General features: G+C 42.1%; 1 protein-coding gene across 3 annotated transcripts in view; it reads left to right on the top strand.

Moving 5' to 3' along the window:
- LOC103396288 (tensin-3) overlaps positions 1-26,127 on the top strand; it is a 29,351-nt gene extending 3,224 nt beyond the window's left edge. The window contains exons 2-27 of one of the 3 annotated variants that reach the window (XM_008334312.3): positions 3,135-3,303; positions 3,462-3,512; positions 4,024-4,146; positions 4,327-4,391; positions 6,053-6,136; positions 7,017-7,129; positions 7,575-7,635; positions 7,790-7,865; positions 7,954-8,083; positions 8,327-8,392; positions 9,640-9,741; positions 14,288-15,451; positions 18,437-18,579; positions 18,753-18,885; positions 18,978-19,055; positions 20,543-20,675; positions 20,839-21,377; positions 21,474-21,560; positions 21,642-21,773; positions 23,234-23,329; positions 23,539-23,616; positions 23,807-23,884; positions 23,983-24,151; positions 24,242-24,310; positions 24,454-24,483; positions 24,785-26,127. In XM_008334312.3, coding sequence (XP_008332534.1) covers positions 3,154-3,303; positions 3,462-3,512; positions 4,024-4,146; positions 4,327-4,391; positions 6,053-6,136; positions 7,017-7,129; positions 7,575-7,635; positions 7,790-7,865; positions 7,954-8,083; positions 8,327-8,392; positions 9,640-9,741; positions 14,288-15,451; positions 18,437-18,579; positions 18,753-18,885; positions 18,978-19,055; positions 20,543-20,675; positions 20,839-21,377; positions 21,474-21,560; positions 21,642-21,773; positions 23,234-23,329; positions 23,539-23,616; positions 23,807-23,884; positions 23,983-24,151; positions 24,242-24,310; positions 24,454-24,483; positions 24,785-24,929 — 4,095 coding nt within the window. In that variant the 5' untranslated portion in view covers positions 3,135-3,153 and the 3' untranslated portion in view covers positions 24,930-26,127. The remainder of the gene's footprint in view (positions 1-3,134; positions 3,304-3,461; positions 3,513-4,023; positions 4,147-4,326; positions 4,392-6,052; positions 6,137-7,016; positions 7,130-7,574; positions 7,636-7,789; positions 7,866-7,953; positions 8,084-8,326; positions 8,393-9,639; positions 9,742-14,287; positions 15,452-18,436; positions 18,580-18,752; positions 18,886-18,977; positions 19,056-20,542; positions 20,676-20,838; positions 21,378-21,473; positions 21,561-21,641; positions 21,774-23,233; positions 23,330-23,538; positions 23,617-23,806; positions 23,885-23,982; positions 24,152-24,241; positions 24,311-24,453; positions 24,484-24,784) is intronic. The other 2 variants (XM_008334314.3, XM_017042572.2) reach the window with 2 other exon arrangements.
- The last annotated feature ends 1,248 nt before the right edge of the window (positions 26,128-27,375 follow it).

Raw genomic sequence — 27,375 nt, 5'->3', positions numbered from 1 at the left:
TGTGTTTGTGCAGTTTTCTGTGATTAATTTTGGGATGATTTCATCCTGTCAATTCAACCCAAGATGGATGGATGACGTCGTTTCAAGTCTGTCATTTTGGTAACTGAAGACTGAAGTTTGTTGGTTTCAGCTTCTCCAGGAGGTTTTACAGCCTCACTGTTTCATAACACTATTCAGTAAAGTGTTTTTTGTTAAGAACATCCAGTTTCTACGGCTTGATTATAATCATTAAAATTTATCTTTTTTAAACTTTGAATATAACAGTTTCATAAATAAAAATGTTCCCTTGACTAGTTCGTTCAAATATGTGAAAACAATCTGCATGATGACCACACGGGGACTGCTGATGGAAAATCCAGTTGTAGACATGTAGCAACCGGTCCAATCATTTACAAATAAAACCTTCACCATACATGGATTCTGGTTGCCGTGGCTTCACCCACAGGCCTGGGAGAGATTCCTTATTATTTGTCAGTAGGACAGGCAGAGAATCCGCCAACTGTTGTTGCCACAGCTGAGTTCTGAAAACAGTTACTGTTCTCAGAGAGGTCTGGACCGTGAGACACACACACATCCCTGCCCCTCACGCTGTATCACATGATGCTGCCCTCTTTCATCTCATGGTTCACCTGCTCATACAAAATGGAAGATTCCATACCACGTGTGCCAGGTGAAGGGTGTGGCTCCTTAAATAGAGAAGGCTCCGTCTCTGTATTTTAATACGCTCCCACTCTGTTCTTTTTTTTTTACATTCATAGAAATGGAAGGATTGATTAATATGTCCTGAGTTTTGCTCGGGGTAATTGAGCAGAAGGTATTTTGACCTGATCGTGCATGTGTGAGCGTGGCTGGGAGCATCCGTGTTAAAAAGAAAAGGCCTCCTCTTTGGTTTTTAAATCCCTCCCCCTCTGTTTTTTTTTTTTTTTTACATTCATAGAAATGGAAGGATTGATTAATATGTCCTGAGTTTTGCTCGGGGTAATTGAGCAGAAGGTATTTTGACCTGATCGTGCATGTGTGAGCGTGGCTGGGAGCATCCGTGCAGCCGAGTCAAGCTCTTACCTGCAGCGTGTGGAGCTGGGGGAGCCAGACACTCCCTAATCCCCCAACATCCTGACCTTAGTAAACCTGTCTCAGCTTGTTCTGAGAAGATCTGGCAACCCACGTGTTTGCATCTCCTCACCCCTACACTGTACCAGAGTAGCACCCAGTGCCATGGGTGGGCTTAGGATTTGAGTTCCTTGGCACTGCTTAGTCTTCCTTTGTGAGCTAATGCTCTGCCTCGAACAGTCAGTGCAAATTAAAGAACAATTATCTTCAGTGCACGCTGTGACAAGTATCTCTTGTTGGTCTGAATAATAAGTGGCAAAAGCGGCACGTCTGAGGGACACACTCGATATTTTAATCATTATGTATAATTACCAGACATTCATAATTGGATATCTAATAGATTTATATCACTATTTAGTTTCACCTATTTGATGAATTAATGGAATTATTTCTGGACAAATAAATTATATATTTTTGTTGACATTTTGACCTACGGACCTTTACCACCACAATCAATCTATCTGTCAAATATAAAGCAAACATTAGCTGTTTTTTCAGTAGCTTTGCAACTAGTAGCTCAGTCATAATAAATAGTAACAGTAATAGTAGTAATAGTAATGTCATTAATCAGCCAATGGGCTAAGGGAATTGTTGTCACTTGAATTCTCGATAATTTAACACTATTTTCTTTTCTCGTTCTCTTTCTGGTCTGAGCTAACTCTTAGCTACTAATTTTATGCTTAGCAGCTATAATTCACAAATTCTCACGTTTACTTTTTTTGTTACTTAGTTTTCATACTGTGTGTTTTAAGGCTCTGTTGGATTGTCTAGTTTTCAAGTATCAACTTATATCAGCTGTCTTTACTTATTATCTGTTTTCCTCTAAACGGGACTAAATCCCTGTAGAAATCCATTTTCATGAAGTTTATTTTTCACATACTTGAGTTTGATGACAACATATATCTATTGAACATAATCCTCCAGAAATACCCCTGTATCACGTTGCCCCCTTTAAGCAACCCCCGAAAAACGCCTTCTTATAACAGTTTACTTTGATAAATCTAAATCTTGACTCTGCCCTCCTCCCCGAGCCGTGACCCAGAGATACACAGGGTATAAGTGGGGTCGGACCTGTTCATTAATTTCTCATTAGTCACCGGGGGGAAACTGTCCAACCCCACTATTAGCTCCAACAATCCCCAAGGACACCCACTCCCACCACTCTCTCCAGCTCCAGCCACACACACACACACACACACACACACACACACACAGCACCCAGTCCTGTTTCCCCAGTGATGACCTCTTCATACACACGCTCTCTTTCATTCCACTCTAAACCATGGCTACTTCTCTGGCTCCATTCAAAAGTGTCGAGCTGTAGTCTGCAGTCGGCGCAAACGTAATCGTGAGACACATTCTGGACTGTGGAATGTTTAATCACAACAAACAAATGGTGTTCACTCAGATGAATGATTAGAGCTGTGGCAGCTTTGAGAATGTGTTCCAACTTTTGGACTACTTTTTTGAGACCAACACTGATCATTTCAATAATAACAAACATTCGAAAGTTTCAACTTAACAATTCATATAAATGTTGCTTTAGGATTTGCTGGTGTATTATTATTACACCAGCAAATCCTTTTTAATAAAGTTGTAGTTAATCCTGGTTGTTGAACACTGTTGTGTGTGTCTGTGGGAGGGACGTCTCTCATTGGACAATGTCCTTTCTCTGGGATTTACCTCACATGGTTCGATCAATCAGTTTGTGTTTTTATCTTTGCCAGGTTTGCTGGTCTAAATCATTCGCAAAGGCAAAAACTGATAAGAATAGATTTTCGTGCTGTGTTTCTGAAGCAGCCTGTTGTACTTTGTAAACAAATCACTGTTATTCAGTCTGTACTGGAAATATCTATAAGAAACTTGGATACAGTGACTAAACCTGAGGACTTTGGTTGTCAAATATTGACCCAAGTCGGGTCACCTCACAGTACTCATGCAGGAATGGTTACGACAAAAACTGAGGCAAAAAAAAAAAAACAACTCATCAAGTTTTACATTTGCTGTGATTTGATTTTCAACAGGAAGTTTCCAAAGGTGAAGATGGAGGAGGGATACGAACTCGACCTCACATATATCACAGAGCGCATCATCGCCGTGTCCTTCCCGCGGGGTTGCTCCGAAGAGATTTACGCGCACAACCTGAAGGATGTCACACGAATGCTCAAGTCCAAGCACGCCGATAATTACCTGGTCAGTGAGTGGGTTTGAGTGCTGCTTGTTGTTACTTTGTCCTCAAAGTCAAAGTGCCGTAGTACTGATGTCTGAGCTCAAGTCACAGATTATTCATGTAAAATGATTGATCTCAGTTGTTTTATTTTTGTTTGTTTTTTTTTTTTCATTTTTTGTAGATTATCAACTTATCAGAGAAAAGACATGACCTTACCAGAATGAACCCTAAGGTAATTTTATTTTACCATTTTTCCCATTTAATGTCTGCTAAATATTCTCAGAATAAAAAATAGACCATCTAATTTGGTGTTTTAAAATGAACAACAAACCATCAGATTTTCTACCCAACAACAGGCCTTTTCAGGACATAGGTAAACTCTGGCGCCTTAATTAGGACACATGTAAACCATGTCGTGATGAATTAACCAGACATTTTCCAGCTGCAGTTCCATCTGTGCTCATTTGGGTTTTTCTGGCAATCTGACTGTGAGCCTGAAGAAAAGGTTTGAGAAAATGTGCAAAACAAATAAAAACATTTGCAGACATTTCCCTTCCCACTTCAAGCTCAACAAAAGCATCCAATATCTCAGTAAAAAAGTATTCACGACTCATTTCCTGTGATCAGCTCTATCTAACAACAGTGAACGCTATGATCGATGACCACTGAGAATATGACCTCTATGACCTCCGGCTTTCTGCAAAGACAAAGTATCTCATCATTGTAAATGATGTGTTTTTTAGACCCTGGACACAGGCTGGCCTGACCTTCATGCTCCACCTCTAGATAAGATCTGCACCATCTGTAAGGCCATGGAGAGCTGGCTCAACGCTGACCCTCTGCACGTGGTGGTTATACACTGCAGGGTGAGGACACATGACTTCTACACTGACCTTGGTTTCATTTGTACATATTTCTGTTCAGGAAAAATAGTCAAAATGATTGAACGAAATAGTTCTGGATGATTAAAAAGAAATAAAAACGACGACAAAACTGTGAGTGATCAAGGTGCAGTGACTCATCTCCTGTTCTCTCCTGTTTCACAGGGCGGCAAGGGTCGAATCGGCGTAGTCATCTCATCGTTCGTACATTTCACCGACGTCTCAGCCAGGTAACTGTGACACAGTTTCTTACATATTTCAGATTTTTATTGCTAAACTAATACCTTTCCTGAGGCGTGTCTGCCCACTCATGCTTACCAGAAAACGATGACAACAGCCCGCTGTGACTGTGCATTATCGTAAGAGTCATGCCACAGACCGCAAAAAGTGTCATCAGCCAACAATGGCCGATTTAGTTACCTCTCCGAACTGAGGGTCAAGGTGATTCAGAGAGCGAATCAATGAAAAGTCACCTCTTTCAAAGTGGAGGGAAAACCAAACAATTGCAGCCGTGAATCATGCGGTGTTTAATTGCACCAATCCAGTTGAAAACATGTTATTTAATGTAATGGCTTCTGGCCACAGTGTCAGTTTCATAAAAGTCAGCGGGAACTGGTTCATTATGGAGCATTAGCATCAAAAACTGTGACATGTGGCATGTGGATTTGAAGTCTGATGTTGGGCTTCTTACACAACGGTCAAGAACTCAGCCAAGTGTTGGGTTTTAACAGTTTGAAGTCTGATGTTGGGCTTCTTACAAGTGTTGGGTTTTAACAATTTTCTTGACATATTTTTATGTAGGTGATCTGTAGTTACTCATGCGCACATACCTGTTACTCTCCAGTTAAGTATAGGAAGAGACAGTAAAATATAAGGTGAAAAAAAAGCTTCTTTAAAGTGACACTTGTTATTACTTCATTATTTTACATTAAAAAATACTTAATATATTATGTATACATTTTTTTATATTCAAATTTTATTTTGTCTGAAGTTAAGTTAGTTGTTAGCTTTACCAAAGAGTGATGTATCAATTAAATAAAAATGAAACATTGTACTTTTAGGGTGATATATGCTTTATAGGAAGAAGCACAAATTAAACTGTTACTTCTTCGCACCACTTTTAAAATAATATGAAATATGCCACCTTATTTTTCGTACCTTCAATATCAAAATAAGTTCAATACTGTAAACTGTAGATAAATCATTAATTACATGAAGGAAAGGTAGGCAGCTTTAGGCCAAGGCCAACTCCTGCTTAAGCTAGTTAGTGAGAAAGAACAATAACAGGATCAGTGCTGCGTAAAGTAAAAGTTAAGAACTGCGATATTTATGTGTTTCCCTATCTTTAGTAGTATTTCAACTACTGTACTCTATAAGTACTGTATTTTATATTCAGTATTGAGTAAAAAAGTACCACAGAAAAGTACTTTTCTGTTTGCCACACTGCCCTCATCTGTAAGGTGAAAGTGAAAGACAGGAGGCCAAAAAGAGACGGGTGGAGGAAGAGATGGAAACACAATGAGGCAGATTTACAACAGAACAGATTCAGTGGGAACAGAGGGCGAGGGACAACAGGAGGAAAGGACTGCAGTGAAAAGACTGTTGGTTTTAGCTGCGTCTGAATAGGCCAGAGCTGTGCACACACTCTGGCCTCTCGGTGTCCCCCCTCCGTGTTTACCTAAGGCTTGTATTCTCTTCCTCTCTGCTGGAATCCTCTGTCTCTCCGAGCACTTTCACTCCATGTCCATTACACATGCGTATGCGCGGGTTTGTTTGTGTGACCTCAGCAATGTCTGGATTAACGCCATTGAATTATAGAGCTGCAGAGTATAATCTCCCTCCAGACGTAATGTCTTTAAGTCTTTAATGTAGCTCTCTGTCTCCCTCAAAGTGCTGATCAGGCGCTGGATCGCTTCGCCATGAGGAAATACTACGATGATAAGGTCTCAGCTCTGATGACACCCTCGCAGAAACGGTAAGTCCCAAAACACAAGCACGCCCTTCTCCGCAGCAACATGCGTCCCACCATGTGCTGTCCCCGCTGCACTGTTGTCCCACGGTTCCATTCAAACACATGCATGTCCCCGGACACACCTGATTCAATAGTGCACTCCGGCCGCTCTAGTGCTGTTTTTTGGCTCTTACGTGGAAAAGCTTTGTCATTGTTGATGATTGTAACGAGAATAAGATCCCATGGTAACCTGGTGTAACCTTAACCCTGCGTGTCACCGTGAATCACCGTCACTGACAATGATGGCTCCGGGTATGAACTGGTTTCTTTGGCTTGTTTTGTTGTCGTGTTGTGTTTATTTGAACCAAAGTGTCATCTTAGACAACAAGGACAATGACAAATGTTCTGATGTGACGTTCGTTTAAAACCACATTCAGAACTGACCTGTAGTCAGTCTTAAATTAAACATGTGAACATGTGCTAAAACTCACGTGTCAAACTGAAGTTCTTGGCTCTGATGGCTCGGTCGCTGTCGTTAGGACAATTGTTGACCGCCCCGTATGTTGATACACCTCAGCTGATCTCTGTTATTCCTACAATCTGATCAAAAGGCCCGCCCTTCTACTTTGGTAACCACTGCAAACGATTCAAAAATGAAGTGTGGTGATTGGCTAACACGTAGTAATTAGGTACAACATTATTTGAATTCTTTCTTTTGAAATAATTTCTTTCGACGTCCTTCTCAATCTGTTCTACATTTCTCTTTTTAAATATTTTCTTGTGAAATCCATTATCCACTAGTCATAAGCGTGTGTCAAAGCCTGACTCATTCTCCTGACTAAGGCAGCAGATATGTGTGTGTGTGAGGCCTGGTTCTGACCAATGCTCTGTGTTTTCCTGTCAGCTACGTTTGGATCCTGAACAGTCTTCTGAGTGGATCCATGAAGATCAACGCCTCGCCCCTGTTCCTGCACTGTGTCATCCTTCACGGGATACCAAACTTCGACGCCACAGGAGGTTAAACTCACATCATTTACCGCCACACACACACGCGGCTGCACAATTCCAAAGAAAACACAGTCGCTGCCTCCGCGACGGCATGAAAGAATCCAGACGTAACCACATCAGAGTTCAGGCAGCGAAAGAAACAGAGACTTATCTGTGTTTTATATCTCTGTCTTTTTTTTTTTCAATACACACCAGTGCGTGCTCAGACAGATAGAAGGACACAGATAACCATAGCTGCAGTGGAGGAGAACATCATTATAGTTTCTCAGTAAAGCCGTAGAAATTCACGCCCATGCTTGCTAGTAAATTGCTGTTTACGGATTTGACTGAAACAACAAGGTTTTCGTCACATCGTGGAGATGAAATCCCTCCCCTCGCACAATAAGAGCTTATCAAACCTGTGCTGTGAGAAAAACAACAGTCTGACAGTTTTTTTTCTCTCTCCTGTCCCTAGTGTGTCGGCCCTACATTAAAGTTTACCAGGGAATGCAAGCCGTGTACTCATCTGGAATCTAGTAAGAAGTGTTTCTCAACATGTGGCTCAAACATTTCAATTCAAAATCGAATAAATGTGTATTTGTAAATAGTGAATTTATTTCCTAACTCTTTCTGTCATCGTTGCTGTTTAAAGACTGGTTTCAATTCGCTGGCGTGTTGTTTTTGTTACAGTCATATTGGTCCAGGCCACAGAGACCGCGTGTGCATCACCCTGGAGCCGGCCCAGCTTCTCAAAGGGGACATCATGGTAGGGAACGAGACAAAGTAGAGACAAATAAAACAGCACTTTCTACTGATGGAAGGAATCACAACATTTGTGTATTTTCTTTCTGCAGATTAAATGTTATCACAAAAGCGATCTGACGTCTGAGCGCGAAGTTATTTTCCGGCTGCAGTTCCACACGGGAGCAGTGCAGGGCTACAACCTCATGTTTGAGAAAGAGGACATGGAGGCTGCCTGCAAAGGTAGGTCTTAAAAAACCAGCAGGTCTCAACGTGTCACCGCCACTTTACAGTAGCTCCTGTCTTGCAGGAAGCGTCTGCAGGCGCTCAGTCAATCTGGACTCAATTTACACTTGGCACTTTCAGAGCAATCATTTTGTTTTCCTAAACATGTAATGTGTGCCGGGAGAATTCTGCTCACAAACAACACCATTCATCCTTACATTTCTGAATGGCGACAGTGTTTCTCTTCACTTCTCTTCCCAGATCGCAGATTTCCAGACTACGGTAAAGTGGAGCTGGTGTTCTCCGAGGGACCGGAGAGAATACCAGGTATATGATCGATAACATTTGAAGTTTTTTTTTTATTCTACTTCATCCATTCCTTTTCCTCCCCGTGTTGTCCCGTGCTCTGTCCCTCCCCCAGTGCCTCCTGGTGAGTGGGGACGTGGAATGTTAGCGAGGGGAAATGTAGTGTGAAGTGTGTGCTGACAGAGGGGTAAAGAAACACAGCGTGTGCTGCAGCAGAGCCCTGCACCTACAAAAACACAACTGCTCCTTTTTTAAAAATGAGCCTGTCGCCTAAACTCCAGCACAGAGTTTGAAATTCACCAAAATATTAGAAAAACTGGATAGTTCTGTTTAGTTTTATCCTTTTATTCTGAATAAGCAGCAAGAAATGCATTTTTACGCCGTCACCAAAATTAAACAGCTCTCGTTTATTGTTTTTTTTTTTTAGTGCTGATTAAAATTTAATGGATTTTAAATCAAATTTTGGCATTATTTTCACTTGTTTGAACTTTTAGGAATGATGTTTCTCAATAAAAGCATTTTATTCAACTTTGCAGACAAATACAAAAAGAGCGCCATCTGTGTTCTGTTTAACTGGCTTATGGTTGCCACGTGTACCACAATAGTCATTTGGATTGAGCAAATGTTTCTGTGTTACTCTGGACACTAAATAACGTCTGGAAAAGAAATGAAAAGTTCTGAGGATGCCTCTAAAACACTTTTATAAAAAAAACACCTAAAAGTTTTTCCTTTCTCCCCTGTTGGACCAAGACCTTCAAAAACGTTTTATCACACAGTAGCTCCCATGAAATAAACCTGCATTATTCTTGTATTCCGTTGAGCAGTAACTATTCAGGGTCAGAAATAACAGCTCCAGTCAAAGCATGTATGTAAGATGAAGAAACAACGGTGAGTGGGCGGATTTGAGACAGAGTACGGAGCAATTTCTTTTTAAAGCAGCAAACGTCCAATGTCCTGCTCCAGATTTGGTCAACTGGTGAATTGCACAAACAGCTGCGAGACAAAACCACAGGAAACAACAATTTTAACCCAAAAATAAGAACAACTTTAACTCATCCAAGGGGTCACCAACTATAATAATTAAAATGAAATACAATTCTAAAAAAGTGTTTTTTTTTTTTACTTTTCTAAGCCTGATAACTTTCTATGAATCCTAGCGTAATTTAAAGGGGCAACAATGGACTTTTCCATGCAAAGATTTTCTTACAGTACAGTTCTTAAATACAACAGCCAGATAATGCTCCTACTGTAATACTTTGTTTGTCCAGGTGCTGACAGGTGGCAGAATGGTGCAGACGTCACAGTGGACTACAACATCACCGACGCTCTAACACGCTGGGACTCCTACCAGAACATCTGTGATAGTGAAGGTACTGTTGCTAATGTTGCTAAATGGCTAACACATAACCTCAGTAACGTCAGTGGTTGTCGGTTAGTGACATGGTGATGGTCGGGGCTTTTAATTCCTCTTTCACTTTTTGTTCTTTTTCTCTTCATTAAAAAAAGAAATCACTAACATCTGTGTTTTGTCTGCTTGAAAAATCAATGTCCTTGGACACTGACTCTACTTTACTACAGCACCAAACTAAACCCAACTGTTCAGACACCATTGTAAAAGTGTGAGACAGTGTAGAATTCCATAGGTTTTTATGAAGTATCTGCTCTGCTTGATATTATGGGGTGTGTTTTGTTTCTGATTCATCCAGGAGTGAGCAGTTGTTTTTAGCCGTGTTATAAATGATGGTGTAAATGCTGTGGCTGTTCTCTGTTCAGTTACGTTGCTCAGTTACTCTTATATAACACTCACATAAAGTCTGGTTTTTTATGGTAATTTCAGTGATTTTTGGCCCAATGGCATTAACACACTCGCAGTTACCACGAGATTGGTCGATGGAGTTGTTTGTAACTGTAAGTTATTACACATGAGTGGGGCATAAAGTCGCGTTTCCACAGCGTCTGCCCGCGTTTTTATTATAGCGTGGGGCAAAAAAAAAATGGAGCTCAACTTCTCCTCAGCTGTAGAAGAGTCTTATTGGTCGCAGTACGGCCGGTATGATGAGCGTTGTTATTTCTGTGTGACGGATAGGGAGGAGTGTTGTTGTATGTGGGGAATGCTGGTTTTCCGAGGAAGAGCAGCTTGTTCTCAAGAGATTTCTATTTTGTTGTTTCATTAAATGAAAAGGCTTGCTTTAACCATCCCACACACATATACACAAACACACTGTCTCGCACACACACACACTGAGCCACCCTGTCGGGGCGTCCCGTCCTCGCTGCGGTCGCTGCTCTCCACTCAACCACAGAATTCACAACAACCTCCCAGAATAGAGTGAAGTGGTGGTGACATTAAAACACAGATCCGCCCTTTCCCAGTATTCATTGAGTGCTTTTATAAGCAGCTTGATTAAAATGAGAGTTTTTTTGTCATTTGCGCCGTAAACGTCCTAACTTATCCACGCTCCATTTTATATTCACCTCTGGGAATGCAATTAAAGGGCAGCCGAGGTTCCATCAAAGCACGGCACAGACATCGGCAGAGATGCAATATCTTTTTTTTCCCCCTTTCCCTTTATTCCAGAGCATTCATGTGGGATATTTACAGTCTTGTTTTCTCATGTAAACACTAGATCTGAGAAGGAAGACTGGGAGCTTTGTTGGAATTCTACATCTACTTACCAGCAGCCCAGTGGCAGGCCCAGCTCGCCTCTGAGAGGCTGATAAAAAGGAGCAAGTTTGAAGAAAAAAACCCTTTGCCACTACAGTGCTAAAGCTGTGAAAATAGAACCTCATTTACTTCAATGGGTTTTTAATCAATCACCGGCGAGGGTGTGTGTTTATCACCGCCTGTGAATTAACAGGTGAATTTAAAAGGTTGTTTTTCCAGGAAAGTTGTTTACTTGAGTTGATGAAGGAGTGGCTCATTGATGAGCTAACACTGTGTGGCTGGTGAAGGAAAGTGAAATTACCAGGGCTTAAACTCTACCATCACTGATTGCTAATAGGTCAAATGTAAATAACTGCATAGCTACAAACATTCTAATTTAGCTGAAGGACAATGAAAAGGCATAAATCACCCAAATTTATTTTGGATAACCATAAGATCTTTGCTGGGCCAAAAGAATAAATACATTTTAAAATACAAATTATGATGGGCAATAAACTGAAAAAAAAATTAGAAAAGCTAAGCCACAAAAAACAATCACAGGGTCATTTTAAGCCCCCGAGCCAGATTGTGAACACACCTTGTATTAAACATACTTCAAACTGGGAAAATCCCTGATAATGCTTTGGCATGAGATTAATATACTGTAGTTAGTTGTTGTGTTTAGTGAAGGCAGGGCCCAAATGCAGCAAGATCAGGTGCAGAAACGTTATCTACAAGTTCAAAACTTAAATCCACTCACTGGATACAAGGACCAGGCAGGAACATGAGCGCAACAACAAAATGACCAGCACCACTAACCACACTGACCAATGACTCTACCAGGACTGAGTGCTGAAGGGAGGTTCATATACACAGGACATCAGGTGACACAAGTTAACAGGAGAGCAGAGAGACGGACAGGCCTGACAGTTAGTGTTGTCAATGTCAAACATTACATTGATTCATCATTATTGCCTTATGTAGTACTACAGTACTACAGGGAGCTGGAACCAACCCCAGCTTTAAACCACACAGCCAAACAAAATCTTGCTTTTTTAAAATTGCCATTAGAAAAAAAACCCCACACCAATGATAATCCTTTAAAACAGCAGAAATATTCAAGTGGTTTCATTGATTAATAGTTCATTTTCCTCTGCACTCATCATCACTGACATTCTATACGGTTATGAAGAGACGCCGTCTCCATATTGGATGCACATTAAACGGTTTGGGTGAAGAAAATGGCCACGATGATCATTATTACACTTTTGATTGATGATGGTAGAACTGTGTGTGTGTGTGTGTGTGTGTCTGTGTTATGGTGGTGACTAAGATGGGGGGGGCAGTTCTGGTCACACTGATCTTTGCACTGTAATTGCTGGATTATTCAGGGCTTCTATGAAACCACAGTGACCCCACATCATAACTGCTGGATTTAAACGCTTTGGGTGATTTTTCTTCAGTTTAGTTCATATTTGGTTAACCGACCGCTGGCGTCTGTTGATGTGAATGTGTCCTAATAGGTGAAACAGTTTTTGAAGCCTGTAATTAAGTGATAAATTAAGGTCCGTTTGTTACATTGAGATGTCCTACACATAGTTTAGCAGCAGTAAGTAGTAGGAAAGATTAGGAAGATGACAAGAGCAAAAGCTCTGTAACTGCTGCTTCTCATGAAAACAGCCTGGAGCTCTGGGTAGAAAAGGCCAGTTTTCTGCTTTAATTAAAAAGGGTCTCTTTTACACGGTGAAAATTCTGGCTGCAGGAATGTTGTTTTCATTCTCTACACCCCCCCCCCCACCTCCATCTCCACTCTCCACCCCCTAGTGGGGTAGTCCCCTAATGCAGGACAAGAGCTCGGGTTACCGCCGTTTTCTGACCCGCCCCTGATGTTAAGCCACGCCCCAGCTGTTTACATTCCTCTGCCCTTATTTGGAGATCTCAAGGTACCCCCCCTTCTCCTTGTGTGGAGTGCAAACACTCTCACCTTCTCCAGCAGAGAAAGAAAGCTGGGCCAACTCTATCGACTCTCTTGGTTTGACCCTGACCATTATCTGCTGCCTAAAAGCCATGTCCGTTCCAGGGTGCATGTGTGGCCTTTTCTCCTTTTCAAACTTTGCTTTACCCGTGACGGCAACTGTGATGTGTTATTTCTACCTGGCAGTTGCAGCGAAGGTAAGGAGAACTTTTGTTAAGACAGATTGGGGCTGAGGGGGATGCTGGGTCATGGAGGGGAGGAAATGAAACGTAGGGAGGATGACAGAGAATGATGGGCAGTGTTGAGGGAGAGAGAGAGGAAAAACATCTGTCCTGAGACCTTGTTACACCTTCTTGGTGGGAATGTTATCAGGGGGATTTGTTGGAAAATTCCCAGCAGAACTGACCTCCATGGAAGCCTCGGCAGAGGCCAAGTCAAGGTTCCACATGTGGTGGTGGGAGCAAGACACAGATACAGGAGCTTAGTTCAGACAGGAGAGTGGAGGGGAGGGCAGGGGGTGAGGGTCTTTTCCTGGATGGTAGTCAGATCCTGGAAAGCGACTTTGAAGCAGCAGTTTTTTTTAAAAGCTACTCACCCTCACGTATTTTGTATTTTATTTTATTATAATTGTATTTAAGAGAGTGGATTTGTCTCTGCCCTTGAGACGTGTGTCGTGTCTTTATTCATATTCTAATTATTTGACTTGTGTGATTGAAGAAGGGTTGGTTGGCCGTATGCTGAGGGTCAAGGGGCAGACAAGAGGGAGTGTGGGGCGGGGGGTGTATCACAGCAGGGTGAGGAATGCAGGGGTCAGACTCTTGAGATCCTCTGCCATCTGACTCTTGTAGTGACATTCACAGGACTTAACCCCAGCGTGTATCAGGGAGTGTTGCCGTGCCGTAGGTTTGCTCTAAATCCCTTTACTCATTTCTCCGTTGCTGACACATCTAATGTAGTGACAAGTCCTGAATTGTTGATATGTGATTCATCTCTTCCTTCCTTGGTGTGTCGATGTCCTGGTTGTGTGTAGTCTGGTGAACTGTGTTGTCTGGAATGCCTTTGTCAGTTGAAGTGCAATTGTAAGTGTTAAGCTTTTGTCAATAACAGATTGTGAATGAATGTCGGTGGTGGTGGGGTGACACGACTGTGCTTGTTAACAAGAGTCTTTCCTTTGTCTGTGGTTTCGTTGGCGTTTTCTGTTTTGTCTCTCTGCATCTCTGCCGTGTCTTTGTCTCACTGTGCACGTGTGTCCATACCAGCTGACTGTATGAAGCGCTGCATCTCTTCTATTTTGCAGCACCTCGTTTTCAAGCCCTAGCCCAGGACAAAGCAGCTAGCAAGAGGAGCCCCGGTGCAGGAGAGTCCACGCTCGGCAGAGGGGCCCGCACCACCTCCACCACCTCCAGCCCCGACCACAGTGACCACGCGCTCTCTGTTAGCAGCGACTCCGGCCTCTCCAGCACTTCCCTGTGGACTGACAGACCGACAACTGGCACCACTGGCACTGTCAGAGCCAACCAGGGTCCCAGCGAGCAGGAAAAGGTGCAGCTGAAGCGACTTCTGAGTGGTTTTGGTCTTGAGCAGCCCTCACTGGAGGAGATGGAGGATCAGGGCTCTAGAGTGAGCATCCAGCAGATAGTTCCAGCTCAGGTGCACATCAATGGAGACAATCGTCCAGGAGAGCGAGAAACGGACATTTTGGACGACGAGGTGATTACGGGTCATGATCTACACAGTGTGGACAGTCTGGGAACCTTATCGTCGTCCTGCCACAAGAGTAGTCAGAACTCCCTGCTTTCGGACGGCTTCGGAAGTCCTGGTGGAGACGAGCAGCAGAGCCAGAGCCAGGGCCAAGGCCAAGGCCAGCACCACCTACACCACCCGGCTCCATCCAGCATGGAGGAATATGAGCGACTGTATACAGAGACTGGAAGGGGCTGTCTGAGCTCCAGGAGCAACTCTGTGGCCACCTCCAATCCCAGCGGCGCTGCTGTGCCCAAACAGCACGTGTACAGACAGGGAAGCTACTCAACACAGTCATGGGTCCGGCAGCAGCAGATGGTTGCTGCCCAACAGTTCATCTACATGCCAGAAGAAGGAAGCAGTGCTGAAAGGTACATGGGGAAAACACAGGGGAACAGCTCAGCCAAGGCAGGTCTGACTGCAGAGCAGCAGAGCTGCAGCAGAGACGCGGCAACGCACAAGGAACAGACGACGATAAACAACAACAACAACAACAAGCAGGATGACGAGTTCAAGTCTCTAACCATGGACATCGACAACTCCATAGATCAGCTCAACCAGCTGATCATGGACCTGGACCCCACGTTTGTGCCAGTGCCGAGGCGCAGCAACTCCATAAAGAGGAACGGCAGCGCACGCGTCAACAGCTCAGGGGGCAAATGCTCAAACGGCATCGGCAATAGTAATGCAGCAACCCTGACAAACACACAGCAGACAGGTAAGATAGTCAGAAAGTGTCTGGGTGTATTGGTGGTGGTGGTGTGGTTTTGACCAGAGAGGTTTTTTTTGGTCTAAATCGCTGCTAAAATGTCCAAATGTTCACCTCCTGCCCTGTCTCCTGTGCTGGGTCTGGTACAGGGGCAGGAACAGCAGGGTTGTTGTCAGGTTTTCAGGTGTTGTACGGATGTTTCTGGGGATGGAGAGTGCTGTCCCGACTTGTCTGCAGAACTATCTCACTGCAGAATCACTTTGGTACATGAAGAGAGGGAGAGCAGCTGTCATCCACCTTCTTCTCTGCGCTGCCGTCTCACCGCGTTGGATCACAGAGATTGCGATCTAAAGGAAACATCTTTGTAAAATCAAAGCCTCCCCCCCTCTCCCCCTCGGTCATTGTTGTGTGAAGTATCATATATAATTTAAAAGCCACTTCTTTCATTTTAATGACAGCCCTCTTAATGGATTCTCTCATTATTACTGATTCATGTTTGGCACCTCCTCTGTTTAAGAAAAGCTCTTTTGAATTCATACCAGTGATTATTACAGTACTATGGAAATTTCTCTTCTGGTTGTTGTGCTCACTGAAGGTATGCAGCAACGTGACTCGTATCCACAGAGGATGCCAAAGTTGTTTCCCCTTCATTCGTGTTCAAACTGATCCCAGGGCCAAAGTCAAAAAGTGATCTGCACAAAAGAATTTTTCTTAGTAACTGAAGTTTGATATCTACGTTTCCCAGACTGAGGACTACACGGTGAAAGTACTAGGTTACTACAATCCACTGTCTCCGTTTGTGCCCCCTTTTCCCAGAACTTGGCTTCAACAAAACACTGTCCGCGCTGCCTCTACGCAGAGCGACAACAACTTTCATTGTGGAACTGTTTTCTTAAGTTTTACAGTTCTGCAGAGTTGGCTGCAGAACAGCCATACTTTACTTGGTGGAAAAGCATTCATTATATTTTGTGAGCTGAAATCCAGTGAGGCAGAGAAAATGCAGAGAGCAGAGCAGAGCAGAGTGTTAGTGGTGCGTGAATCGCACTGCAGCGTGTACGTGTGCTTTCACGGGGGGCACAAGATGGGGAGGCCTGAGGAATTTCCAAAAGAGGAATAAGAGAGGCTCGAGGCTATGTTTTTTTCTTTCCTTTTCCAATAGTTTACAGAGTCGTACCTGCCTGTGCATATATCAACCACGAAGGCACTGTGTTGCATGACACACTCATGAAAACACTGTTTGTTTCTGTCCTGCATGGAGTGAATATGTCCAGATGTCTTGATTCTGTCGATGCTTGTTTCTTCATTACAGACTCATAAATATGTTGTTTTACGTCACTGTTATATAAGGACTTTTTTTTCTTTTCTTCAACCATTCCATTATTTCCCTTTTGGTTCATCTTAAGGTGAAACACTGACAAAATAATTCCAAGTAACAAACACAACCTTTTTTATCACTAGCCTACAGGAAGCAACAGGTCATGCTTTTAATCGAGACTTTCATGTTCATAAGAGAAGTGAGTCATGTGTCAGAGTCGGTCACACAACGCTGGAGCAACAATGTTTAGGATTATTTTGATTACGAGTATATTGACTTAATCAAATATGAACATACTTTAAACGCAGACAGGGGAATAAAATCAATAATATAAATCAGGGACAAAGAAGCAACCATAGACTCTATATAAGAACTGGACAGAGCCATCTGTTACTGTCAGTGGTTAAGGCAGGGCCTGTTTGGCTGTTGATAGTTTAGTTTAGTTTAGAATTCCCCTAAAAAAAGACACCACCGTTTTCCACACACGCATTATTCAGATAAATTACGCAAGATTTGCTAATTGACATGACATGGCACGAAATGAGAGGAGCATTCCTTTATTTTTTAATTTGCGTTAAAGCCAGCTGAACAAATAGCAACGTCCTTTTCTTTTAAACAGACAGTAACTAGGAACGAGGAGAGAAAGAATTGTACTGTTTTGTGTAAACAAACACTGTTTGTCCAATTATTTTCCAAGTCAATGACAAACTATGTTTTTGTTGTGCTCTCTCTCTCTCTCTTTTATATTCATACATCTTAACTTAGCTAGTGAATTATTAGCTTATTCTGTATTTTCTTCTGTAATCTTTATCTGTTTTTGGCTAATCTTGGTAAACGTTAAACATTTTAATTCATAAACATTTGTCTTCAGAGTATATTTACCTTCACTAATATGTAACTGGTACTCATAGTACAAAGTACAGTATTATATACAAACACCGTCATTATAATGAGGTATTTAACATCCATTTGTCCCAGCAAAAATAACATTTGTTTTACCCTAAATAAACTTAATTTATTTAGCGCTCAGTGAATAAGGCATCAAAAAGTACACACACACACACACACACACACACACAGGCTCCTGCAGACTTACAGGCAACTGTTGAAGTAGTAAAACGCACGCATAAATAAGTATTGTAAAAAGTGACAATGTGTGTGTCGTCCATATTCAGACCCAGACCAAGGTGAGTGATTAATGATCCTTGAAAGAAACACTTTAGCACCATTAGCATTCTTTAGGACTGGGAGGTCAGGACTCACTTGGAGGGCTCAAATTAACACCCTGGTGCTGAGTGGCCACACTCTTCACAGTCATCAACATTGAACCACACACACACCAGAATTCCACAGCTGTCCCCCCAAAACATGAGTGTAGGAAGAGTCCTGGTGTTAACAGCCTGGTCTTTGTCTTCAAACACTGAGTCCATGAAAATGACATTAGTGTACCAATGCACAAAAACGTAGTCAAAATGATGGTTTAAATTTAATTTAGTTGTCTACCGTGTCACTGGTTGAAAACGTAATAATTTTACGATTGAGCGGTTGAGTCTTGAAGTCGCAGCTCGGTTGTTTTCCCTGCAGTGTTTTTATGCCCTGACCTCCTTGAACGCGGTGTTTTCTGCTGATCTGTTAACGTTTAATGACCTGTTTGCCGCTGTCTACCTGTGTGTATCCAGCTGTCCAGTCCAATGAGGGACGGGAGAGTGTCACGCGAAGTCTGAGCCGCCAAGGAAGTGATGTCACAGATCAGACGGGCTTCAGTCGTTCAGGTTGGCATGGGACAGAGGATACAAGGAGCCATGGGAAGTATTCCCCTCAGGTCAGTGCCGAAGTCTCTTATGATAATGACATTAACCTGTCTGTACAAGTACCATACCATATAATGTGGTGTTAACAATGACAATGACAAATTAGGAATTAAATAATTGTCAATTCCATTTCTATTTGTCTACTAATACTATTATAATCTGATGGTTCCATATGTTTCTCTAGAACCGTATGTTGTACAGAAGTGACAGCGCTGACTACAGAACCCACGGCCCTGACGTGGACAACAGAGCTGATGCTGAGACTGAGATACCTCCACCCACTCCTGCCTTCCCCATCAGTCCACCTACACCCTATGGTAAAAATAAGCATTTCCTGTGTCAGTGACATAACACGAGTACACAAAGGCTCCTTGTTATTGACCATGTCTCATTTTATTATGTCCTTCAGTGAAGACTATGTCAGAACTCATGCAGCTCAGACACACACCCAGCGTGCAGTCATACGGAGGCTACAGATCGGACCACGGTGAGTTTAAAATATCAATGAGCGCTCGGTCACATGGAGTTCTTATGAGTCGTCCTTGGGCTGAGGGAAGAAAGCCATCTTTCTTTGTGAACCCAGAAGCAGCATTTAAAATTAGACACAGGAGGGCCGTATAGGAAAACCATGTCCCCATATAATTACCAGTATGTATTTAAAACACAGAAATGTCATTGTGTGGTGGAGTAAAAATACAGCCGACCTCTGAGTGTATGGATGTGTCATTACCGAAGGTTAAACAATTGACCTGGGTTTTGCAGTCGTACAAAAACGATCACATGAGAAACGACTGCACTTGTGTCTTTGTGAAAGCACCATGTTTGCCCTCACGACCTTTTACTGTACGTATTTTGCAGTCAGCTGATTTAAGTAGTGACTTATGGTTTCATGAGTCTTTTTTTATGTCTGTACAGTGATGCCGTTGTCTTTTACCTGGTATTTCTTTTAAGACAAAACCATCTTTGTCCATTTTACTACAGGATAAAAAGAAAAGAAAAAAGACATCTCTTAATTACAAAAGCAGGGAGATTCCTAACTGTCTCTGCTTCTCTGGTTTGGTTTTCAGGAATTTTCATTGTGGTGTGGTTACGACCAAAAGAGAAAATAGTTTCAGACATAACACTGTTGTTCTTTGTATTAAAACTAAGCTCCCTGGTGTTTCTTGGTCTGCAAACTATTTTTTCTTTCTATCCGTGATGTTTATCCGAGGTCAAGCAGCATTTCATCGTTTTCTGTAAACTTAACTATACGTCCTGCGAGATATGTAGGTTTTTCCAGTTTTGATTTGAGTTAACAGGGTTATATTTGGCAGAGACGAGCCACATATACCGTGAAGGGCTGATCTCACCGTGAACTCTGACCTCACGACACTACTTCACCACAGACCTGTGTCTCTGTCGTCCAACATTTCCTCACTTTTCGACCAGAACACGACTCAGGAAAATATTTGTCCCTGCACACATAGGGAATACAAGGACAGGAAGGGACCAGAAGTTGTTTTTTTTTTTGGTCTTTCACAACCCCGCGGCTTTAAATGCTGAGTTGGAAACATGAGGGTTCTGAGTTGGGGTTCTCAGTGGCTCCAGAGTACGACAGATTCAAATGGGGCTTTTAAGATAATTACGGTGGAGGGCTTTTAATTTCAAGCTGCAATCAAATTTCATTTGCTGACTCCATGGCTTGTGGCCGGAGTAATTGGTAATGGGTTTAATGTGGATTGATTATGTAAGGCCATGTGGAGAGTTTTCATTGCGTTATTACTCAGATATTGATTCTTTGGCGTGTGAAAAAATCTCAGACCTCCTCACTTTTTCCATCTCTGTGACCAAATATTTCCCATTTCATGTCATCACTCTTGGGACAACTTTGTTTTCATCAAAATGAATGTGTTTAGCTTTTCATTATTTACATCTGTGTTATGAGGGAATATGAGGAATAATTGTTTTCTCTTTTTTCTTTTTGCAATCGTGCAGAATCTCGTGAATATTCAGAGATGATCGGCCACGGCGGAGGTGAAAGTTTGCCCGAATCTGCCGTCAACTGCCACAGGACACTAAGTGCCGCACACTCTGCCTCCATTGGTGGAAGTGTTCATCAGACAGACAGGTAAAAAAAACTGGACTTATATTGTTGTTGGTTTTTTTTGCTATAGTGTCACAAATAAAAGTCAATAAATCTTTTGGTACAAACGCTAAACAAGTCTTTGTTTTTCGTAGCATCATTACTGATAAACCAACACTAATCCACTGTCTTCACTTCTTAACTCAAGCTCATCCATGAACCAGTTCTGGCCGGAGCATCCTGTCCTCACCCGCCACTCCTCTCTGAGCGGCTACACCTCAAACAGACAACCACTGCAGCACTCCATGTCACTGGACTACGGCCACCACTCTCCTCCCCTGCACCACCCCCACCTGCACCCCGCTCCCAATGCCCACAGCTCTCCTCGTAGCAGCCAGCGGAGCCGCATGGCTCAGTTTGCTCTCAGTCACGGACAAAGTTTCGAGGAGCAGGAGGACTCCTGTCTGGTCTTCAGCACGGACGGTCCAAACTCTGGAAGCAGAGGCATGGACAGGGATCATTTGACGTCCATTGAAGGACAAAGTCAGTCCCAGATGCCCCAAGTGCAGCCGCCACTGCTACCAGAGAAGAAGAGGGCGTCGGATGGAGAACACTCGCTGGGGACAGCCTCCCCGGCCCTCAGTGGTTTCTCCAGTCCCCACAGTGGGAGCTCCGTCAGTATTCCCTTCCCTAATGTCTTACCTGACCTGTCCTCTCAGACACCTGGCACACCCTCGCCTCTCCCAGGTAAACAAGGGTTAAACCAGAAACTAATGGCCCAACAGAAAAATCAAGGCTGATCTTGCTAACTTCATATTTTGTCGTGTTTGTTTTATTTCATAGACGTACTAGTCAACAAACAGCTTACTGTCAAGTTTGTTCAGGACACGTCCAAATTCTGGTACAAGCCAGACATCTCCAGAGATCAAGGTAGGAATCACGGACACATTTTAATTCAGTTCAACCACAGACCTGCAGAGTGCGCTCACGATTCCATTCATTCATCTGCAGCAATTTCAGTCTTAAAAGACAAAGAACCGGGAAGCTTCATCGTCAGGGACAGCCACTCCTTCAGAGGAGCCTACGGACTGGCAATGAAAGTGGCCACCCCCCCACCATCTGTTCTACAGCAGAGCAAGAAAGGTACTACTGATGTACTTCTGTTTTTAATTGCAGCGTTTCCTAAAATAAGGTTTGCAGACCACCGGGTTGCCATTAAATAATTTGTCATTCTAAACCCATTATTTAAAAATATTTAAATAAATAAAATGTAAATATAATATAAAATGTCATGTTCTATAGAAAAAGACTGGAGAGAAGTGCAGGACAAAACTATTTTTTTTCCCACTTTCGAGCTAACCAAATTTCTGTGGCAGCCATATTTAACAACCCAGGTACTAACGTCAACGTGGGTTGTCCACATAAGCAAACAATAAATTGTATCAATAACTATAATGAGTCTATCTCCGTTTTCTCTATAAGAATGAGCTTATTATATGGATGGCAGATTAGAGTTTCTGAACCAGGTAAAGTCTATACATTTACCCTCAAAAATGAACCAAACATGTATTGAAAACGTAATTATATGTCAATACGATATGAGGGATTGGTCTGAACTGAAGTTCATGGGAATTATACATTACACAATCCCACACAAAGACATCTACAGTTACAAGTCACTGTAGTGGAACATGAGAGTCCTTTCCTGTGTGTGTGTGGGAGGGAGAGCTACTCGCTCTGTGTTTCTCTCCTGGGCATCAGTGTGATGGAGTCAAACAGACCCCTATTGCCAGTCTTAGATGTACAGCTAATGTTTCAGCCCTTCACAAAGGCTGTGCTGAGTCCATAAGCCGACTGTGATCCCAGGTCTTTCTCCTGGGAAGCTCCCTGCCCCACATAACTACTGTAAATGTCCAGGGATTGGGTTCAAAACAAGCTGCTTTGGTATGTTCATTCCTTGAGTGTCAGGTACAGGAGGGTTTTGAAAAACAAACACACACAAAAAAAACCCTGTTCTGTTTTTGTAACTCAATAATAGCCAGACAACGTGAAACCTAAACACGCTGGATTCTTCTGAAAGTACGTTTGTAAATTACACGGACTGCGCCTCCCATGTTTGTTTTTTTTTAACCTCTTCGGGACCACCACAGCGCAAAACCCATTACTTTTGATCCCCCACTCACACCTGTCCCTTTGTTTGTCCTCACCCCTCCACAGTCCAACAACACCTGTGGTGACATCATGTCACGGTCCTTCTCCCCACTTTCAGCTCAGGGCATTGTGGCTCCTTAAAAGTGTGAAATCCAACCCATCTTAAGGAGCGGGGCCTTTCTCTCAGCTTTTGTGTCTAGACATTCCTCACATAGACTCCTCCTGCTCCCTCAGAGGCTCGGCTGTTGAATCATAATCCCATTAATCTGGCAGGGATTGAATGAATGAATTTAATATGTTGTATGCAACTCTTTAAAGCTGGGAAATTACATGTTGTTCCGAGGTAAATACTTGGATTCCTTGTTGAGGTCACAGCCAGTAAAGACTGTCAAATACTTGGACGATGTAGTTTAAATGCTTCTTTCTTTGTCTCCTCTGTCCCTCTTTCTCAGGGGGAGACTTGTCCAATGAGTTAGTGCGCCACTTCCTCATCGAGTGTACACAGAAAGGAGTTCGGTTAAAGGGCTGCCCCAATGAGCCCTACTTTGGTGAGTGATGACACTGTGTTCACTGGTTATTGCATTGTCCTTGTAATAGAGACACCTGCTGGAGGGTTGGTGACACTGCATTGAAAGTGGAGCTCTATGCACAACAGTGCCCACTTGTGGAGTATGGCAACTGAGCAAACGTACTCACATCATGTACATTTGCTATTATTATTTTTACAATTAAATTCTCGTTGTAATTTTTTTCACAGGAAGTTTGACTGCACTGGTTTGTCAACACTCCATCACTCCCCTGGCCCTGCCCTGTAAACTCATCATTCCTGACAGAGGTAAACAATCATACAGTCTGCAGAGCTGAGCCGAGCTTGTGGCTATGAATGTTAATCATTTTATATAATTTAATTATTAATATTTAATCTTATATTTCCAATATTCTTGGTTAACCTTTAAACACTGTCTTTTACCTAACACCACAGGTTAAATTGTTTTCATCACCTTGTGTGTAATTCTGCCTTATAGATCCTCTTGAAGATGTCGTGGAGAATAACTCACAAACGATCACAAACTCTGCTGTTGAGCTGCTCAAACAGGGTGCAGGTAAATCGCAGTTAAACTCCACTCCCAATGTTAAGAAGCAAGGGGGTCTCTACCTGAGTGTAATTTGAATGTGTGTGTGTGTGTGTGTGTTCCTGCAGCGTGTAATGTTTGGTACCTGGGCTCAGTGGAGATGGAGTCTCTGACCGGCATCCAGGCGGTGCAGAAAGCCACCACCATGACCCTGAACACAAACCCTCCACCGACCTCTACTGTGGTCCATTTCAAAGTTTCATCCCAGGGAATCACCCTCACTGACAACCAGAGGAAGTAAGCTCTTACTGCAGTATCACTACATAGTACTACATCTGCAAAATGGCCACTTTCCACAGTAACTGTATCATCTTTTCTCGTCTTTAGGCTCTTCTTCAGGAGGCACTACAACGTCAACACAGTCATATTCTGTGCGTTAGACCCCAAAGACAGAAAGTGAGTCAAACAATGTTGGTATAAATATTAAAAGTTTGTGACACAACAGTTATTTCTACATAATGGCAATAATAAATTACAAAATAAAACGTCAACATGTTTTATTTTTCTTATTTGTATTTTTTGTCATTTCAAAAACACAGGTGGAATAAAGATGGCTGTCCTTCAGCAAAGTAAGTAAATAATCTCTGTAATAATTTAGAGACGTAAAAGTACTCATATATATAAATCTTCCTTTTTTTTAGCATGCTTCTAATGTAATTTATTTTATTATTGTAATAATATGGTGGAATTCCATCTTTTGAATACCAACCAGTATATACAGAAACATATATCTGGGGGAAAGTTTAAAAGTTTGCTATTTTATTTGGGTAAGAATTTGTTAATAAATGGGGAATTAGACTTTCAAAAACACTGATTTGAAAATATCACACTTAAAGAAGTGTTCTAAATATAAAATCTACACCTTCCCAGGATCTTTGGCTTCGTGGCCCGGAAAAGCGGCACATCCATGGACAATATTTGTCACCTATTTGCCGAGCACGACCCTGAGCAGCCTGCGAGCGCCATCGTCAACTTTGTCTCTAAAGTGATGATTGGCTCTCAGAAGACTAAGTAGAAGACTGAGGACGGCATGGACATGGGACCAACGTCAGAACTACACACGGACTGTATGGAAGACCCTGGATTTCAACTGGACGTTTTACCACATTGTGACCTTTGACCATCGACTGATTAATATGCTGCATTTTTAATAGATAAAACTTTAAACCATTACTTTATTTTAATTTTATTTCCGGTGAAATTAACTGTAAATTACCCAATTAATTAAGAAAAGGTAGAAATCATAAGAAATGTGACATTTTTTTTCTTTCTCCTACTGATGTCTTAAAAAGTGAGATATAATATTCCCTTACATCCTATTTATGTACATTTTCTTTGTCTCATATTGCATATATTTTTATGGACAAATCAAGAAACGCTGTATCGGCATGTAAGTGTTTTTTTTAAAAGTATTTAACCAAAATAAACTTCATTTAAGCTATTTTCGTGTGTAAAGTTTTACCCGGTGCACAGTTACGTCAGTGCTGCATTTGAGGAGCACGAGGCGAGGGATTAGAGAAAAAAAAGTGTGTGTAATATAAACTTGGGGACAGGTGACATCATATACAGGACTATGTTGTGTATCTATGCAATGTAAATCTTTTTTAGAAACTCTTAAGAAGTTGTTCAGTCATTTTCCTCCTCAGATGTCCGTAGCTATGACCACAAAAGCTGAAGTGTCTGCCTGTTCATGTGTGCAAAAATGAGATTAATATTTTTATGTTAATATATACATATATATATATATTGACTGTAAAAGAGGTTGACTAAAAACACATTGGTACTGCGTGTAAAGGATGAAGTGTCTCAGTGTCGGATAGACGTAAATATACACACAAGTCTGTTACATTGAAACACATGAGTGTTTTAACTGGAGGTGGAGCAGTGAGAATTGCATGAGTTAAATATTTGTCACATTCATCTATTTGGTATGTAAAAAGTACTTGCTTTGGGAGAAATATATTATTAATTTAAAACAAAAAAAGTTGTTCCTTCTCGCTTCACCGTTGAAGCTCTGTTTATATTCACACAGTTTGTGTACGGGTCTCAGATGTTGTAATCATTTATGTGACCCGTTATTTGTACCTCATATGTGTCTCATAACATACTGTGCCACTGTTTATAACATACCTGTATCTTGTGAACCATTGTATTTGTATATCGTACTGCGACGTGTTCTGTAAATAAATGACAGCAAACATTTATAATCCTAATTTTAAATATCGAGCCGTTTCTCTTTCTGGTCTGTTGTGCAGAAATTACAGGTTTAAATGAGTTACAATTTTGGTTTAATTGTCAGAACAGTCTTTGATTCATGCCTGGCTATTAACTTCATTTTGTTTTGTTTTTTATGGGTATTTTAACTTTAGACTTACACTTTAACTTAATTAAAAATGCCACACAGCAAAGTTTTTTAATTGTATATATTTACTGTAACTCCATTTTGTATTTCTTTTATTTTTATGTTTTATAATAAGCTGAATGACCGACCCTCAACATGTCAATTTGATACAGACTGTCACTGAAACTAAGAGAGTCATTGCAATTTTCAGCCAGCAGAGGACGCTACCAACACAAAAGTTTTGGACCTCTGTCTATAAAAACCCACAATGGTTCTTAGCTGCACATTTCTAAGGTTACGTCACAAACTAGCAGGACATACAATGTTCTGTACTCCTGAATGTCTCTCTCTCTCCCTCTCTCTCACACACACACACACACACACACACATCCACCAATGTCCAACGTCTCATCCGTGAAACGCAGTAAAAGAGGACTGCGCCTCCACACAAGCCAGGACTGGCCTCCCTCTCAGGAAAGGTATAAGAGGCCTGGCTCTTTCCCCTCCACTACTTTGCATCTGCAGGTGGTGAAAGTGAAGAATTCCCGGGGAGGGCAGGAAGGAAGTCAGAGCCCAGGTGTGGTAACTGCTGAAGCCCTGCAACCACCCCTCCTGTGTTATTCAGCAAAAAAATCAAAAAGAAGACGGGGAAAGTCCAGAAAAGCAAAGAGCAGCGTCAGAGCGTGTCAGCAGAGAAGCCATATTTCACACAGGTAATAACAGTGGGTGAGACAATGAGAGAGCTACAGCAGAGCATGACGCTGCAATAATTCTCCATCAGGCCAAGATTTACACGAGTCAATAGTTACCTTTAACAACCATGTTAATAACAAAGTAGGTCTGTTGAACAGGAAAGAATCAGCAGGTAACGACCTGTCATTCACATCAACCTTCCTTTATGAAGTCATCCAGGAGACTTCACCAAGTCCAACTGGAGTTGGACAACCCTGCTGTCTGTTCTGAAGTTGACCTCTGGGATCAGATATAAAATGTCTTCTAGAAAACCAAACCAACACAGTTGACTGTTTCTGCACTGCTTCATATCAGGAACCTCTTGCTCCTGAATCAGACAATGAGACAGGAAGTCTAATACAGGAAGAACAGGGAACAAAAATAATAA

Source organism: Cynoglossus semilaevis, chromosome 20, assembly GCF_000523025.1.
Source record: "Cynoglossus semilaevis isolate Cse_v1.0 chromosome 20, Cse_v1.0, whole genome shotgun sequence".
In the NCBI taxonomy this organism is placed as follows: Eukaryota; Metazoa; Chordata; class Actinopteri; order Pleuronectiformes; family Cynoglossidae; genus Cynoglossus; species Cynoglossus semilaevis.
The sequence above is the reverse complement of the archived record's forward strand: the minus strand, read 5'-3'. Positions and strand labels throughout refer to the sequence as shown.